Here is an 18,854-nt window from a genome sequence, read left to right as displayed (position 1 = left end):
AGGGGGAGTATGGAACAGGCAGCACCCTCAAACCTTCAGAAGTATGAGATGAACCCCAACAACTTGGAAAGGTGGATCTCTCTCACACGTACCAACACAGACTATCCCCCAATTTAACTGATCCCCAAAGGTTTTTGATTAAATAGCGGAATAGAAAATATGATCCCAAAAAAGTGTATGTATATCACACGTACACAACCACACTAGGCCCCAATTACTATTGTTTGTACCCCTAAAAGGCTAGGAGTAGGGGGAGTATGGAACAGGCAGCACCCTCAAACCTTCAGAAGTATGAGATGAACCCCAACAACTTGGAAAGGTGGATCTCTCTCACACGTACCAACACAGACTATCCCCCAATTTAACTGATCCCCAAAGGTTTTTGATTAAATAGCGGAATAGAAAATATGATCCCAAAAAAGTGTATGTATATCACACGTACACAACCACACTAGGCCCCAATTACTATTGTTTGTACCCCTAAAAGGCTAGGAGTAGGGGGAGTATGGAACAGGCAGCACCCTCAAACCTTCAGAAGTATGAGATGAACCCCAACAACTTGGAAAGGTGGATCTCTCTCACACGTACCAACACAGACTATCCCCCAATTTAACTGATCCCCAAAGGTTTTTGATTAAATAGCGGAATAGAAAATATGATCCCAAAAAAGTGTATGTATATCACACGTACACAACCACACTAGGCCCCAATTACTATTGTTTGTACCCCTAAAAGGCTAGGAGTAGGGGGAGTATGGAACAGGCAGCACCCTCAAACCTTCAGAAGTATGAGATGAACCCCAACAACTTGGAAAGGTGGATCTCTCTCACACGTACCAACACAGACTATCCCCCAATTTAACTGATCCCCAAAGGTTTTTGATTAAATAGCGGAATAGAAAATATGATCCCAAAAAAGTGTATGTATATCACACGTACACAACCACACTAGGCCCCAATTACTATTGTTTGTACCCCTAAAAGGCTAGGAGTAGGGGGAGTATGGAACAGGCAGCACCCTCAAACCTTCAGAAGTATGAGATGAACCCCAACAACTTGGAAAGGTGGATCTCTCTCACACGTACCAACACAGACTATCCCCCAATTTAACTGATCCCCAAAGGTTTTTGATTAAATAGCGGAATAGAAAATATGATCCCAAAAAAGTGTATGTATATCACACGTACACAACCACACTAGGCCCCAATTACTATTGTTTGTACCCCTAAAAGGCTAGGAGTAGGGGGAGTATGGAACAGGCAGCACCCTCAAACCTTCAGAAGTATGAGATGAACCCCAACAACTTGGAAAGGTGGATCTCTCTCACACGTACCAACACAGACTATCCCCCAATTTAACTGATCCCCAAAGGTTTTTGATTAAATAGCGGAATAGAAAATATGATCCCAAAAAAGTGTATGTATATCACACGTACACAACCACACTAGGCCCCAATTACTATTGTTTGTACCCCTAAAAGGCTAGGAGTAGGGGGAGTATGGAACAGGCAGCACCCTCAAACCTTCAGAAGTATGAGATGAACCCCAACAACTTGGAAAGGTGGATCTCTCTCACACGTACCAACACAGACTATCCCCCAATTTAACTGATCCCCAAAGGTTTTTGATTAAATAGCGGAATAGAAAATATGATCCCAAAAAAGTGTATGTATATCACACGTACACAACCACACTAGGCCCCAATTACTATTGTTTGTACCCCTAAAAGGCTAGGAGTAGGGGGAGTATGGAACAGGCAGCACCCTCAAACCTTCAGAAGTATGAGATGAACCCCAACAACTTGGAAAGGTGGATCTCTCTCACACGTACCAACACAGACTATCCCCCAATTTAACTGATCCCCAAAGGTTTTTGATTAAATAGCGGAATAGAAAATATGATCCCAAAAAAGTGTATGTATATCACACGTACACAACCACACTAGGCCCCAATTACTATTGTTTGTACCCCTAAAAGGCTAGGAGTAGGGGGAGTATGGAACAGGCAGCACCCTCAAACCTTCAGAAGTATGAGATGAACCCCAACAACTTGGAAAGGTGGATCTCTCTCACACGTACCAACACAGACTATCCCCCAATTTAACTGATCCCCAAAGGTTTTTGATTAAATAGCGGAATAGAAAATATGATCCCAAAAAAGTGTATGTATATCACACGTACACAACCACACTAGGCCCCAATTACTATTGTTTGTACCCCTAAAAGGCTAGATGAGGAGTAGGGGGAGTATGGAACAGGCAGCACCCTCAAACCTTCAGTATGAGATTGTGTTCACTGTACCCCACAAAGATTGAGTTCACTGCACCCCACAATGATTGTGTTCACTGCACCCCACAAAGATTGTGTTCACTGCACCTCACAAAGATTGTGTTCACTGTACCCCCCAAAGATTGTGTTCACTGCACCCCACAAAGATTCTGTTCACTGTACCCCACAAAGATTGTGTTCACTGCACCCCAAAAAGATTGTGTTCACTGCACCCCAAAAAGGATGTTGTTCACTGCACCCCAAAAAGGATGTTGTTCACTCCACCCCAAAAAGATTGTGTTCACTGCACCCCACAAAGATTGTGTTCACTGCACCCCAAAAAGATTGTGTTCACTGCACCCCAAAAATGATTTTGTTCACTGCACCCCAAAAAGGATTTTGTTCACTGCACCCCAAAAAGGATGTTGTTCACTCCACCCCAAAAAGATTGTGTTCACTGCACCCCAAAAAGATTGTGTTCACTGCACCCCACAAAGGGTTTTGTTCACTGCACCCCAAAAAGATTGTGTTCACTGCACCCCAAAAAGGATGTTGTTCACTGCACCCCAAAAAGGATTTTGTTCACTGCACCCCAAAAAGATTGTGTTCACTGCACCCCACAAAGGATTTTGTTCACTGCACCCCACAAAGATTGTGTTCACTGCACACCAAAAAGGATTGTGTTCACTGCACCCCAAAAAGATTTTGTTCACTGCACCCCAAAAAGATTGTGTTCACTGCAGCCCAAAAAGATTGTGTTCACTGCAGCCCAAAAAGATTGTGTTCACTGCAGCCCAAAAAGATTGTGTTCACTGCAGCTCACACACAGAAAAATGGATGTGGATCACTGACACCTGCCTATCTCCAATCCCACACCACACAGCAATATCGATTGTAGTTTGTAGAACACAGTTTCCCTAAAATTCAGCAGACTCTGTCCCTAACAGGATTGAGAAGAGATCGTAGATCAGGATTGAGTGCAGACCCCACCCCCCACACAGCAATATCGATTGTAGTTTGTAGAAGACACTGACCCTATATAATTCAGCAGACTCTATCCCTAAAATGCCTACAACTCGCCCTGCCTAAACACTCCGACCTGTCCCTCAATTCTATCCGGACACAAATGGTTTTTTCCTGCCTATCTTTCCCTAATCAGCAGCCAGCACGTTGATGTGTGCTCTGTCCCTGAATCTAAGCAGCATAATGACGCCGCTGCGGCTGCCTCGAACTTATAAAGACTTGGTCACATGCTTCAGACGGCCAATCACAGCTACTGAGACATTTGCAGGCATGGCTGGGATGGCTTAAGGCACACCAGTTAAACGATTGTTGATTGGCTGTTGAAAGCCCGCCATGAAAAGAGCGCCAAAGCATGCAAAACCAGGAAATAAAACGACCGAACACGGATTTTTACCCGAACATACAGTAAAGTGTCCGTGTCCGTGTTCGGGTACAAAAAATCCAATTATTCGGTACGAACACGAATAATACAGTCCGTGTTCGCTCAACACTAGTTGCTAGCATTGCTATTCCAATTTAGTGTTGTGATAAATGCGTTATTTAAAGAAACTTATTTATTTTTCCACAGTTTGTGTAGTTTGAAATTCAGACATTATCTTCCATTGCAGGAGGGATCAGAGGAGATGTTCTAATTGACCTTGGCACCGGACCCGCCATCTACCAACTGCTATCTGCCTGTGAATCTTTTCCTTACATTATAGCCTCAGATTTTACAGATCAGAACCGAAACGAGCTTGAGAAGTGGCTGAAAAATGACCCAGAGGCTTTTGATTGGTCGGAAATTGTGAAGATTGTCTGTGAGATTGAGGGAAAGAGGTATGTAATGTTACCCTAACAAGAGCTTATGCACAATAATGTGAAAAATAAGTATACCCCACTGAACTTGCTAAAGAGTTAGAAATAAAGGCTTTCCCTTCACAGCTACTAAACAGAGACCATCACCTCTTGCTTACGCTAAGAGGTACCTCTTAGGGGACATTGCACCAAATCCTAGCCATTCTCCTAGAATGCTTTCTAAATTAGTTATAGGATTATTATTATTAACATTGCAGTTAATGTTGATATGCACTGCTCATTCTTGAGCTTGCTGATTCTTGATTTAATCCTAGTCTAGCGGTAAAAAACTCTATTCTAAGGTTTTCTTCTCCAGTTCCCACTCGCTAATCACACAGCCCTTGGTGTCCTCTCCTTCTACTCCCACTCACTGATCACTTAGCCTTTGGCATCGTCTCCTCCAGCTTCTGCTCACAAAGCCCTAGGTGTCTGCTCCTGTTCTCTCCCACTGGTACCATGGCTCTCGAACTTCATCTCCTCTTGCTCCTGATCACTGGTCACAAAGCCTTCCGGTGTCCTCTTCCTCCTTCTCCCATTCACTGCTCACAAACCTTAGCATCCACTTCTCCTGCTCACTGATCACACAGCACACAATGTCTTCATCTCCTGATCCTGCTCACTGATCACATAGCCTTCTGTGTCCTTTCCTCCTGCTCACAAGTTACATGGCCCTCTGAACGTTCCCTTCTCCTGTTCCCCCTCACAGGGCCCTTGGAATTCTCTCTCCTGCTCCTGCCTGCTGGTCATATGGGCCTCTGTGTCCTCTCCTTCTGATCCCACTCACTGATCATTTGACCCCTAGTGTCCTCTCCTCCTGATCCCACTCACTGATCACTTGACCCCCGGTGTCTGTTTCTACTGATCCCGCTCACTGATCATTCAGCCGCTTGTGTACTTTTCCCTGGCTCATGCTCACACATCCCATGGCATCCTCCCCTTTTGCCCTTTTCACTGAGCTAATCACACTGCACTTGTCACAATGCTGTAGGTGGGACAAGTAGAGAGAGACTGGTATACTAAAGGATGCACCTTAATCCCCCTGACCCTCCACTATGGGTCCTTTGACAAGTTGATAAAAGCTAATGCTGTGGACTAAATATACATGGGGAAGTGGTCCCAAATCTCAGATACTACCAAGAAGAGAAATGGAGGTGTAGAGGGAAGATGGCCTAAAAGATATATGACAGCTTCAGAATGTCTACACCCACTGTATGTGTGGCGTTCCACACTAAAGAATTCCGTTAGCGTGTTAAATTTGATCTAAGATGTTACAGAAACCTTTGTGAAGTTACAGTAAAGTGTGAAAAGTGCATTTTATGTGTGGACATTCCTTTATTCTCAAATACTAAGGCCTCAGGCCAGGGATGTTGTGAGCAGGCCTTCGGCCAGAGGTATGACAGAGGTATGACACAATAGGATGGAAGGTAATCCAACTACAATAAGCAGCTGTCCTATCCAAGAGTAAGCAGGGTAGAAATTTGCACAATATGGTGCCAAAACCTGTCTAATTGTAGTCTCCCTTACACACTCAATGACTGCATGCTGCCAGCAGAAAAGCAATAACAAATCATATTTACACTATCATGCTTCACATTCACAGTTCTTACTAGCTATCTGTGACAAAACAAGCCTATGTTTGATTGATCCGTCTTCAGCACATTGTTCCAATTGGTCTGTTCGTTGCCCATTTGTTTAATGGCAAACCATCATTTTGCTTTAATGTTTATTTTGGACAGCAAAGGCTTTTAATAATTTCCCTTTCCTGCAGAATAAACTGGTGCAATCTCTTCCTGCATGCAGTTTGACCCAACTGTTGCAAGAGCTTCCAAACAACCTGAAAATAAATTTTGAAGTTCGTTGGAGATTTCTGAATACATTAGACGATTAGCTCTTGGTCTCAATTTGGGTCAGATGGCTTTTGATAAATTAGCAATTTTATTAAATTTATGGCACTTTTTACTTTCAATACATTGATATAGGTTGTTTTGGTACCTCAGGCCAGTAGTTTGGGACTTTAAGGGCTAGTATAGAGTCGGGTTTTTTCAAAAATAAATTTTATTCAAAAAGAGTATCCAAAGAAATGAAAAGGTACAATACATATGTTAAATATCACATCAAGTGAGGGTTAAAGACCCATTGGTGTTTGGCGAAAAGTAGGAAAGAGAGAGGGTGACATGTGTGATGGGTGACAATTGGTATTCCCCCTATTGTCTTCACGCTTGCATGGCATGTGGTCTGTAGGGAGAGATATCCTTTGTTCCTACGCGTTTCGGCTTACGCCTTTTTCAAGGAATTTTTGTCACCGTATTTTGAGGGGGAGGGTTGCTGCCATGGAAGACTTTATCCTTGGTCCTTGTTTCTCCACACTGAAATTAAGGGTGGGCACTGGGCTAACTGATATAGTTCTCAAAAGTACCAACAGTGAGATGGTCCTCCGTCTTGATCCTAATATTTTTTATATAGAAACAATCTGGGTGTAGTATTCCTTTTGGCCACCGGGTGGTGTTCACCTAAGTATGTACAGTTGGTTAGTAGGCAGTGTCCTTGTAAGGTTGTAGTGCGGCAGAGCGGCAGCGTCCAGGCGTCCTCTCATTCCCTACGGTGACAAAAATTCCTTGAAAAAGGCGTAAGCCGAAACGCGTATGAACAAAGGATATCTCTCCCTACAGACCACACGCCATGCAAGCGTGAAGACAATAGGGGGAATACCAATTGTCACCCATCACACATGTCACCCTCTCTCTTTCCTACTTTTCACCAAACACCAATGGGTCTTTAACCCTCACTTGATGTGATATTTAACATATGTATTGTACCTTTTCATTTCTTTGGATACTCTTTTTGAATAAAATTTATTTTTGAAAAAACCCGACTCTATACTAACCCTTAAAGTCCCAAACTACTGGCCTGAGGTACCAAAACAACCTATACCAATTTTTCAGGGATGAAGGCTAAAACTTACTAATAGGATTTTGGGAACCAAATCCACTAGCTACTTTCAATACATTTCAGAAGTTTTAAGACATATCAAATGTACATTTTAACTGTGAATTGAAAATAATATTCAGGAGTCATATCAAAATTGTGTTAGTTATTCCCCAAAGTCTGAGTTTGCTAAATTTGCGCTGCCTCTAAAGTGAAAATTAATATATTGAGAAACCTAAGGTTCAAATTAGATTGACAGTCTAGTAGATATTTGAATAATGAGTATCTATAAGACGCACACATGTGCTTGTCCATGGATTGGAGGTCAGATTTGAATCATTAGCTTTAAAATAGAGGTAAGAAGCACACATGAGAAGGGAAGAGAGGAACACAATAAGAAAAGAAGAATGGAGAAGTGGATGAGGGTGTCAAGATCAGGCGATAGGCTTGGGGACCAGTAGCTATAGCCGTAGGTTGACTCCAACCGACTAGCAAGGTAGGTATAAAAGCAGGTCACCCTGGCAGATGACGTGGGCTCATCTAGGGTGCAGAGTCAAAGTACTAACACGTGTTTACCATAGCTCCTCATGGTGGATGCGGGTTTTTCTGCATATTAATAACAGGATGCAGTCCTCAGGATCACCCCACAAGTCGGGGTCCAGAAGCGGATATAGCAGGTAAGGATCAAACAAAGTGTAGTCAGTAAACAAGCCAAGGGTTGGTAACATGTGATTGCAGGTTGGGATCAAGTAGGAGCCTAGTCAAGGAACAAACCAAGGTCGGTAACAAGTGGTAGCAAAAATATGGACAACAGCAGGCAAGAAAAAAGCGAGATACTGTCTGGAGAGAGCACAATATTCTGGCAAACAGGAAGTGCAGAGACATGGCTTAAATCAGGAAGTTCATGAGAGGAGTAAAGAGTTCAAGGTTTAGCAGAATACATGGCTCAAGGCAGGGTTGTCCAATGGATCAGAAAATGTTCTGCCCAGCATCTCAGGTAGCGTAGTGAGAAGAGTCAAAGCCAGACACAGCGGAGGTCCCAGGTTCAAGTCCAGGCCCTGACAGGGGTAAAGGGAGGAGCAAGGCGGAGGGTTGCGTAGCTGCATAGGAAAGAGGAGGCTTTGGCAATCTTTTAAAATCCATTGTCAGTCTAAGAGAGCTCAATGATCTTAACATGTGGTCTTAGGGCCAGGTTTGTGAGGAAACTTCTGGAGGAATTCTCTTGTTAATCTAGGGGCATAAACATTCTCCTCTGGTCCATATCATTCCCATTGAACCCGATATTGTAATTTGTTCGTAAAGATCCCAGAATCAAGAATTTTTTCCACCACAAATAACTGTACCTCATCAGGGGAAGGAGATGGAAGAAATCTTCCAGAAAAAAAGATTTTCATGAAACTGTTTAAATAGTAATATGTGAAAAACAGGGTGAATCTTCATACTGTAGAAAAGCTTTAAGCAAAAGGTACCCAAGCTGATTTGAGCAGAAATCTAAAAAAAGGTCCCAGAAACTAATGGTCCAACTTTGCAGGTGGAACATTGACCTTCAAATTTTTGGTTGATAACCAAACATTGTCACCCACATGAAAGGTAGGAAGTGATCTGCGATGTCTACCAGTAGGCTTCTTGTAACATTCCTGAGCCTACCTCAAAGTCTTGATCAATTTCTCCTGAATCTCCTGCAGTGTGGTTTATTGGTAACAGAAGGAATTGGAGTTGAGAATTGTTATAAGCAAACTCTGCTGTAGAAAGACAACCCACCCAGTCATCCAGGACGCTGACGTCACCACGCACGCTGACATCGTACTCGCAGCTAGGTGATCCAGCCGGAGTTGATAGGGCTATACGATCAAGCTATTTACACTAGTGTCAGGCAGACACTGTAAAATGTGAGTGGATACATACTTTATAAATAAAAGCTTGTTTTTAAATGATCTTTTACTATGGAGGCTTCCTTTTTTTCTATCCTCCAATTATGTATAATGGTGGTCTTTGAGAGTGATTACTGATAAGACTTGATAAGAGTAGTTTTCTAAAGTGGAATTACCAACTGTAAAGTGGACCTTTTGATGGTGGAATGCGCAGTAGCTGGTTTATAATTTAACCAGCATTTATGTCTGGTGAGTGGATCCAGTGATATGGGTGGAGGATTGCACTGGGTGTGTGATGCAGATTGGTAAAGAAATTTCTTTTGAGGAGTTTACTTTTCTCTTTTATGAAATATACAAGCCCTTGCTTGCTTTTTTTCTTTGTTATTTTTGCACGCATGTTTTGGCACCTTTATATGAACATTGTTGATTTTAGTGATGAGCCAAACACCCCCCGGTTCGCACCAGAACACCGCTAACAGTTGGAAAAGTTGGTTCGAACAAACGAACCCCATTGAAGTCTATGGGACTCAAACCTCGAAAATCAAACGGCCTCATTTTGAAGGCTTAAATGTCAGTTATTGCCCCAAAAAAGTGTATGGGGGTCCGGGTCCTGACCTGGGAAACGTAGCAATGAAAAAAAGTTTTTAAAAACGATCGTTTTTAAAGGAGCACTGATTTACTCATTTTAATAAGGCTTAAAGTGAAACTATAAAAATGAAAAATTCCTTCAAATATCATGCCTGGGGGGGTCCCCTGAGTGTGCCTGTAAAGTAGTGCATATCTACGATGTATGTAGCCTGCTGCAGCAATACTGACATTTCTAAAGAAAAAAATGTCATATACAAATATACATACAAATTTAAAATCACATGTACTTGTCATACGGGTACAGAAAAATGGTGGTGCCTGAACACCGTAACCCCTCACAGTTACTCTTGCTGGGCACAGGAACGGGCCCTGCTGCTAAAAAATCCATACAAATTTGAAATCGCATATACTGGTCATACAGGTGCCAAAAATTGGGTCTTTGCTGTTGGTGGTGCCTGAACACTGTAACCCAGGCCTCACAGTTACTCTTGCTGGGCTCAGGAATGGGCCCTGCTGCTAAAAAATCCATACAAATATGAAATCGCATATACTTGTCATACAGGTGCCAAAAATTGTGCCTTTGCCGTTGGTGGTGCCTGAACACCATAACCAAGGCCTCGAAGTTACTCTTGCTGGGTGCAGGAACAGGACCTGCTGGTAAGAATTCCATACAAATTTGAAATTGCATGTGCTATACAAGTGCCAAAAATTGGGCCTTTGCGGTTGGTGGTGCCTGAACACCGTAACCAAGCCCTCGCAGTTACTCTTGCTGGGTGCAGGAATGGGACCTGCTGGTAAGAATTCCATGTAAATTTGAAATTGCATGCGCTATACAAGTGCCAAAAATTAGGCCTTTGCTGTAGGTAGTGCCTGAGCACCGTAACCAAGGCCTTGCAGTTACTCTTGCTGGGTGCAGAAATGGGACCTGCTGGTAAGAATTCCATGCAAATTTGAAATTGCATGTACTACACAGGTACCACAAATTGGGCCTTTGGTGTTGGGGGTGCCTGAACACCGTAACCTCCCACAGTTAGCAGGGCACAGGGACAGGGCCTGCTGTTAAAAATGACAAATTGTATGAACCTGTCATACAAGTGCAGAAAATTAGGCCTTGGGGGTTGATAGTGACCTAAACCAAAAACATTGTTGGAAGCTAACAGAATAAAGGTAGAGAATTAGGATAGGCAGCATATGCAGTCTTCAAGGGATGGCAGACCTCTAGCAAATTCAATCAGTTAAATCAGCATCAGGGGCCTGATAGCTCTTGTTGATCCAGGACTGGTTCATTTTGATAAAAGTCAGCTGGTCAACAGAATCTGTAGACCGACTCACTCTTTTGTCCGTCACAAAACCTCCAGCAGCACTGAACGTCTGTTCGGAAAGCACGCTGGAAGCAGGACAGGCCAGTAGCTCCATTGCATATTGAGCAAGTTCTTGCCAGTGGCCCATCCTCAAGACCTAGTAAGCCAGTGGATGCACAGCTGGAAAGGTCTCCAAGTCTGCTCTTACGCCTAGATAATCATACACGGTATGATGAAGACGCTGCCGATGGATGCTTAAACCTAACATCCCTGGATGCTGCTGAGGACAAAATAACTGTTTAAATGCATCGGTCAGCCGGCCGCCTTCTCCACCGCTCCTCCTTTGGCTGAACGATGCCTCAGAAACACGTCCAGAGAATGTTGACCTCCCAGTGTCTGGGAAGGCAGTACACAAATTTTGAAGAAAGTCTTTCGCAGACTTTGCATAATCAGGGAGCCCATGCAACGTAAGTTGGAGGAGGCATGAGCTTCTGAATCCTCTGGGTCACTAAGGATGACATCGTCAGCAGGAGAAACCTCTCCCCAACCACGTACAACTCCTGTGGTTTCAAGGGAATCAAAACTATCCCTTGAAGATCCTCCTCTTCCTCCTGTGTGTTTTGTGGCCCTGCAGGAATGATATCTGCATAAAGGGGGACATGTGAGAAAAGGAAGTCCTCCTCTTCCTGCCATTGTTCTGCCTCAAGTGCCCTGTCCATGATTCCACGCAGCATGTGCTCCAGCAGATAGACTAGTGGGAAAGTATCACTGATGCATGCATCATCTCGGCTCACCATCCTTGTGGCCTCCTCAAATGGTGACAGGACAATACATGCATCCTTAATCAAAAGCCACTGGCTTGGTGAAAAGAAGCCAAACTCCCCTGACCCTGTCCTTGTGCCATACTCACACAGGTACTCATTGATGGCCCTCTGCTGCATGTGCATCCACTGCAGCATTGCCAACATTGAGTTCCACCTGGTGGGCATGTCACAAATGAGGCGGTTGGTGGGCAGGTTGAATTCCCCTTGAATGCCAGATAAGCCAGCACTGGCATTGAACGAACGTCGGAAATGGCCACAGACTTTCCTGGCCTGCCTCAGGAGATCTTGGAAGCCCAGGTATCTGCTCAAGAAACACTGCACCACCAGATTCATAACATGTGCCAAGAATGGAACATGTGTCAAGTGTCCCTGTCGGAGGGCGGAGAGAAGGTTGATGCCATTATCGCATACAACCATTCCTTGCTCAAGCTGTCGTGGCGTCAACCATCTCTGAGCCTGCCCCTGCAGAGCTGACAGAATCTCTGCACCGGTGTGACTCCTATCCCCTAGACAGACCAAATGAAGCACAGCATGGCATCTTTTAGCCTGACTGCTTGCGTAGCCCCTTGACTGCTTAGGGAGCAGTGCTGCTGTAGAGGAGAATTGAGCAGAAGAGGACATGGAGGAGGAGGAGGTGGTGGAGTAGCCAGATGTGGCAGAACCAGCACCAGCTTTTTGGAGGCGTGGTGGCAAAACAAGCTGCAACACCGAACTCTGTCCTGCATCCTTCCCAGCGTCCAGCATAGTTACCCAGTGCGCCGTGAAAGAAATGTAATGTCCCTGTCCATGCCTGCTGGACCAAGAGTCAGCAGTAATGTGCACCTTCCTGCTGACGGCTTTGTCCAACGAGGCCAAAACACTACCTTCCACATGATGGTAGAGAGCCGGAATGGCCTTACGCGAAAAGAAATGCCTTTTTGGGACCTGCCACTGTGGTGCAGCACATTCCACAAATTTGCGAAAGGGAGCCGAGTCTACCAGATGAAAAGGCACCAACTGTAATGCTAGCAATTTGGCCAAGCTAGCATTAAGACGTTGAGCATGTGGATGGCTGGAACAGTATTTTTTTCTACAGTTCAAATACTGGGGTAGTGAAATTTGCCTGCTGCTCAAATCAAGCGGTGGTGTACTGCTAGCAGATTGGGTGCAAGTCTCTGTGCCACTCATTGCTATACCATCATCCCTCTCAATGCTGGTATTTGAGAAGGCATGAGGTATAGTAAGGTTAGAAATCGCAGATGAGGATCGAGGTGATGTATATGTCGACTTTTCACAATGGACACAGGGGCTGCTTGCCCTCTTTTCGTGGCCTGTGAGCGTCGGCCTCTATAATCCTATAGATGGATGATCTGTGATGCTTATAGAATGTTCCACAACTGACCAATGAATACTCTGACTGATATCTGAAGTGATCTATAATCCTATAGGTCTGTGATGATTATAGAATGTTCCACAACTGACCAATGAATACTCTAGCTAATATCTGAAGTGATCTATAATTCTATAGGTCTGTGATGATTATAGAATGTTCCACAGCTGACCGATGAACAATACTCTGACTGGTATCTGATGTAAAGAAAGAAATCTCTCTCTACCTCACACACGTACCTGGCCCTCCCTACACTGCTACTCACTCACTGGCACTGCACTGTCTGATATGATGTAAATAAAGAAATCTCTCCCTACCTCACACACGTACCTGGCCCTCCCTACACTGCTAGCAATGTCTCTGCACTGTCTGACAAACTCCAAAAAAACTACTCTCTCCCTGCCTGCAGCTGCGCGAGCAGCCTTTATGTAGTGTGGGGCGTGTACTTGGCACCTGAGCCATGATTGGCTAAAGGCAGCCTGCCTTTAGTCCAATCATGGCAGAGATCATTTGATTGGCCAAAGCATGAGGTCAGGGTGCATGCTTTGACCAATCACATAACGCGCTGCACACGTGGCACGCGTGCAGTGCATTATGGGAAACTTGAGTTTCCCGCGAAGAAGCACATTTATTCGTCATTAGACGAACGATCGAACGAGTGATGTTCGAGTCGAACTTACCTTTGACTCGAACTCGATCCTCATCCTTAGTTGATTGTTCAGTTCAGTGTATTAACACTTTGTATATGAATTATTTTTGCACAATATTTTTAATTAAACATTTGATTGTATAAGTTATTGCACTAGCACTTGTTCATATATGAACTTGTTTTTTATTAATCTTTTGCACAGTATATTTAATCAGATATTTGCATAATTGTATGAGTTGCTAGGATAGCACAGAAGATGTATACAGACCAGCGCTGCTCATCTACTGATAATATTGAGATTTGATGTTTCATCAAAATTAGGGAAGCAGCTGTCCGTTATTTTAACTGTTATAGATTTTTAGTGTTCTTTGTAACCTGTGGCACAGTTTTATTTATATCTTGGAACTGCACTACTCTGTCAGACACCACATCGTCAGGAATTTCTCATAGATTTAAACATTTCTCAAACCGTTAACTCTGCAGTCTGTTCAGCAGAGGGTACCCCCTTAACAGGTATACAATTAGCCTTCTTAGTTAGAAGATTGAAGATGACCAAGATAGTGGTAATTTTGACTTCTTTCTCATACCCAGGCCACCAAAAGGAATGTGACAACAGTTCTTCAGTCTTAGAAACCCCAAAATGCCCCACAAATTTTGAGTCATGAACCAACCTGAGGGCTTTAACCCGAGCAGATTCAGGTACATTGAGACAAAGTGCATGAGTCCAAAAGCCATTCTTGTACTCAAGGTTTATATCCGTAGAAGGATGATTGAGAAGACGCAAGAATGTCTTGAAATTTGTGGCCCCTAGGAAGTTTTTTTGAGGCAGGATTGTACATTTTAGCGTTTCCTTCCTGAAGAGGTTCAGTTAACATTCTCAATAAGGTATCAACCTTACCATTCCTTGACCCAGGTCAATAGGAGATAATAAAATAAAGCCTAGAAAATAAGCGTGACCAACAAGAGCAAGATGTTGGCTGGAGAGAGCACAATAATCTGACAAACAGGAAGTGCAAAGACGTGGCTTGAATCAGAACACTTACGGGAGGAGCAAAGAGTTCAAGGTTCAGCAGAAGTTGAGGAACAGAAGGCAGGGTTGTCCAATGGATTAGACATGGTGCTGTCGAGCAACTTGAGTAGCTCAGCAAGAAGAGTCATTGCAGGGGTCCCAGGTTCAAGTCCGGGCCTTGACAGGGAGAAAGGGAGGGACAAGGGAGGGTGGGGTGGGGTTGGGTGCGTAGCTGTATGGGGAAGAGGAGGCTTTAGGATTTGGAATTCTTTTTAAATCCATTATCAGGTTCATAGGCATTAATAGGATTAGGCAGGTTCCACTTGTATACTTCCTCATGAGGTTCTAGTTATTGGCACCTAAGCTGGAACCCTGGATTTTAATTTTATGGCTTTAAAGTGGTGGTAAATGTAAAATAGGGTGTACTTAACTTTTCCGTTTTATAAATCATTTTGTTAATTTATATTGTAGCACCCCCTAGCTGTGTTGCTAGAGTACTAGTATTTTTGATTAGGTAAATTGTTCAGGCTTGGCAGGCAGAATCTCTGAGACCTCCCCCTACTCCTAGAAATTTGCAAAAGATTCTAGAAGAATGGGAGTGGAGGTGAGGAGTAGCTGCCTGGAGGAATTATGAGGGCCCTGACCAATCCCCAAAAGATGGGTTTGCAGGGGGCAGGCCCCCTCAAATACTCTGGGTCAGCCCAGCTGGGGGCAGTGAAGTTCAGGTGGAAGATGGAGATGGAGTGTTAGGCTGTCAGTGGCCCTTGAGGGTAGCCCCCTAGTCTTGGGGGTGTGACATCGGCCTAGGCTCAGGTGTGGAAGGGACCCTCTTGACGACACACAGAGGTGTCCTGACCAGAGGCAGAGGAGCAAGTGGAGGACAGCAGGAAAACACTGCTGGGCAAATCTCCAGGGAAGAAGACAGCCAGGCAGCCTGGTGAGTGTTGCAGTCGAGAGGACTAAGAGGTATGCCTTAGAGGACTGGGTGCAAGCAGTCTAGGATGGATGCAGAGTCAGTCTGGGAGGACTGTGGAGTCTTTGATAGGAGGGCTAGAGAGAGGGGCAGCTGCAGCCAAGTGGGCTGGCAGTGCCTAAAGAGGTGGTTCTGGGATCAGTAGCCGCAGGAGAAGGACAGCTGGGCACTAGGACTTTTTGCTACACTACCAAATGGGCCCGTGGTCCCCGCCTGCAAAGGGCATTTGCTTTTGGTCAGATTGCTCTTTTCAGACCACCCATACAGTGCCAGCTGGTCCTGGGATTTGTTGTTCTACAAGCAAGATTTGTGCTGGAGGTAGAAGGAAAGTGTATATAGGGACTGTATATAGTTGTGTCCCTGAAAAGTTCTGCTATGTTGATCAAGAGGGCATCCCATAAGACCCTAATCCTTATCCAAGTTCAGTACCCCTAAAACAATATACAAAACAAAGCTGCAATGACTGTTTTTTTTAATAGTGTTCTGTGGGAAAATTAGTATTCCTGGCTGTTCAGGGCGGTAGATTCTTTCATTCAACAGCAGCTCCTGTGGGGGTAGTGCTACAAGATCATGAAAATAAATACTCCATATAAATTGTGGATCTCATAATGCATTTATCTGTAGGCATTATTTGAATTAATATCTAATGTTTGCTGGTTCAAATATGTAGAAAGTAGAAGTACATTTCCATGGGGTGTGCTTACATTTTTGCATGGCTGTACATAGCCTAGTCACTAGTGTCTTACAGCTCCAGTTCAGTGATATCTGCCCTAACAGAGAAACGGGCAGCAATAAACACCTGCAATTTATGAAATCACTCTTTTCACACTTTAACAGTCCTAAAAACCATAAGGTTGTTCTTTTGTGACACACTTTGTGAACACAGTCAAGAACTGACCTGTCACCAAGGTTTAGGTGATTGTGTTGTCTCTGAGCCAACATTTCTGTAAAGGAAGTAGACAGTGACTCTAGATGATAGCTGAACAAAGAAGATTCCATCCTTCTGGTGACCAATGCAGATAAAGTAATTGTAAAGGGGAGTACTGGGATCTCTGTGAGAGGTGATAACTACCTGGAGGTGTTATACTAACACATTATTTAGTATGCTGTAATCCAAGTTCAACATAAAAAATGTAAGTATTTAAAGGATTCATCTAATTTACAATTTCATGTTTAAAGCAGAGACACGTGGGAACAGAAGCAGATCAAACTGAGGTCCAGGATACAGAAGGTGCTAAAGTGTGATGTGACCATGAGTAATCCACTGGATCCCATAGAGGTTCCCCCTGCAGACTGCCTGATCACCTGCCTCTGTCTGGAGACGGCCTGTAAAGACCTAGAAGCATATCACTGCTCTATTCAGAATATCACAAGACTGCTCAGACCAGGAGGACACCTGGTGCTCATCGGAGCCCTGGGGAACACTTACTACATGGTACAGCAGAAGGCCTTCTTCTGTCTTTCTCTTGATGAAGATGCTGTGAGGGGTGCGATCACCCAGGCTGGATACACAATTCAAAGCATGGACATTTTCCCAATCCAAGAGAGAATGGCTCATGTCCACACTGCTGACAGCTTGGCCAACTTTTTCCTGGTGGCAAAAAAGGAGACAGAGACTTCAACCCACTGAATATATGAAATGTAACAAACTTACAAAGGTTATTCAAATTTCACATGTTGGTAGACTAACTCTTCCTCTATACAAATGTACTACTCAACGTAGTCTCTATCACAAGCAAACCATTTGTGCCATTGTTAAACTCTCAAATTCAGGTGTAATAGGCTGGAAGTGTTGGAAGCCAACTAAAAGACAGTCTGGTGACAGGGGATGAAACAAAGGGGTGGATTTAATAAAGGCAAAAAGACAGTGCACTTTGTAAATTGCAGTTGCACTCTGCAAGAGCAGTTGCTCCAGAGCTCAGTAAATGAGCAGAAGCTCTGCTGACTTCCATCATCTAATCATGTGCATGTTTTTTTTTTTTGTTTTCCTCTAACCTGTTTGGGTATTCTTTGCAAAGTGAAGCTTCACCGCATTTACTAAGCTCTGTGTGCAACTGCAATTTGCAAAGTGCACTGTATATTTGGTTTTAGTAAATCAGCCCCGAAGAATCAGTCCACACCTCCTCCCTGTTTTTAGAGATGAAAAGGTCATCACTTTCTCGTTATTTTCTGGAACGTGGCTGTTCTGTGGTCAGTGAGTGGCACATTAGGACACTTAACAAGTGTAGAGTGCCCATTAGGAGGAAGAGACTGAATCTGAAAATGATCTACATTCACCATGACAAAGCACAAACCGCACACATCTCTGGCAATAAGTCCTGCCATCAGTACATTCAGCTGGCTAGTGGTCCCCCATCCATTGTACAGGCCAGATTTAGCACTATCCGACTTCCATTTTCTCAATCCAATGAAGGACAGTCTTTGTGAACATTGATTTTGATGACAGACACCTGGATATTTTCAAAGAGAATTCAAGAGTTGGTTTTAAATGATAACGCAAATGCAATGCTTGTGATGGAGACTACGTTGAGCAGCTTTGCATAGAGGAAGATTCACTCAACATGTGAAATTTGAATGACCTATGTAAGTTAAAGTAGAACTATAAGCAAAACTTTTTTTTTTAAATTTTGGATAGAGCAAGGGAGGGTTCTTCTAACCCCTGTCAGTTTTTTTTTTGCCATCTGTGTCCTGTTGTGGAGATTTCCCTTCATTTCCTGTCCCAAAGCCAAACAGTAAGTAAAGGGAAATCCCTCCAAATTAACGGAATTCCCTGGGGACCCACAGGTCACAAGAACTAGTGTCCTCATTGGCATATTTCCCCTCTTAAAAGAATTACTTTTCTGGGGACAACCCAAAATTTGGGATTTTCCTTTACTTTTACTTTCAATAAAAATGGTATACCGGAAGAAATGGAGAGGGTGAATCTCCCTAATGGGGGCACAGACAGCAATAAAAACTGGCAGGTGTTCTAATTCCTCTCCACTCTATCCAAAACTATAAAAAAAGTTTTGCCTTTAGTTATACTCTAACAAAACTCTTATGCTCGGTTTTGCATTACTTTCAGCACTGTCCTTGTATTTGATTCCTGTATGCTGGCCATATACTAAGGATATAATATATAATTTGTTTTACATTATTAAATAAAAATGACAAATGCTAAAATATTCACCATGTTACCTGTAATCAAAAATATGAAATCTATCTATCTATCTATCTATCTATC

General features: G+C 43.6%; 1 protein-coding gene across 2 annotated transcripts in view; it reads left to right on the top strand.

Moving 5' to 3' along the window:
• Nucleotides 1-17,284, top strand: part of LOC309546202 (nicotinamide N-methyltransferase-like) — a 32,392-nt gene extending 15,108 nt beyond the window's left edge. Inside the window, exons 2-3 of one of the 2 annotated variants that reach the window (XM_082245757.1) lie at nucleotides 3,897-4,104; nucleotides 16,814-17,284. In XM_082245757.1, the coding sequence (XP_082101883.1) occupies nucleotides 3,897-4,104; nucleotides 16,814-17,261 (656 nt within the window). In that variant the 3' untranslated portion in view covers nucleotides 17,262-17,284. Of the gene's footprint in view, nucleotides 1-3,896; nucleotides 4,105-16,810 lie in introns of both variants that reach the window. The other variant, XM_082245756.1, reaches the window with a different exon arrangement.
• The last annotated feature ends 1,570 nt before the right edge of the window (nucleotides 17,285-18,854 follow it).

This window comes from Pelophylax lessonae, assembly GCF_965119305.1.
Source record: "Pelophylax lessonae genome assembly, chromosome: 2".
NCBI lineage: Eukaryota > Metazoa > Chordata > Amphibia > Anura > Ranidae > Pelophylax > Pelophylax lessonae.
The sequence above is the reverse complement of the archived record's forward strand: the minus strand, read 5'-3'. Positions and strand labels throughout refer to the sequence as shown.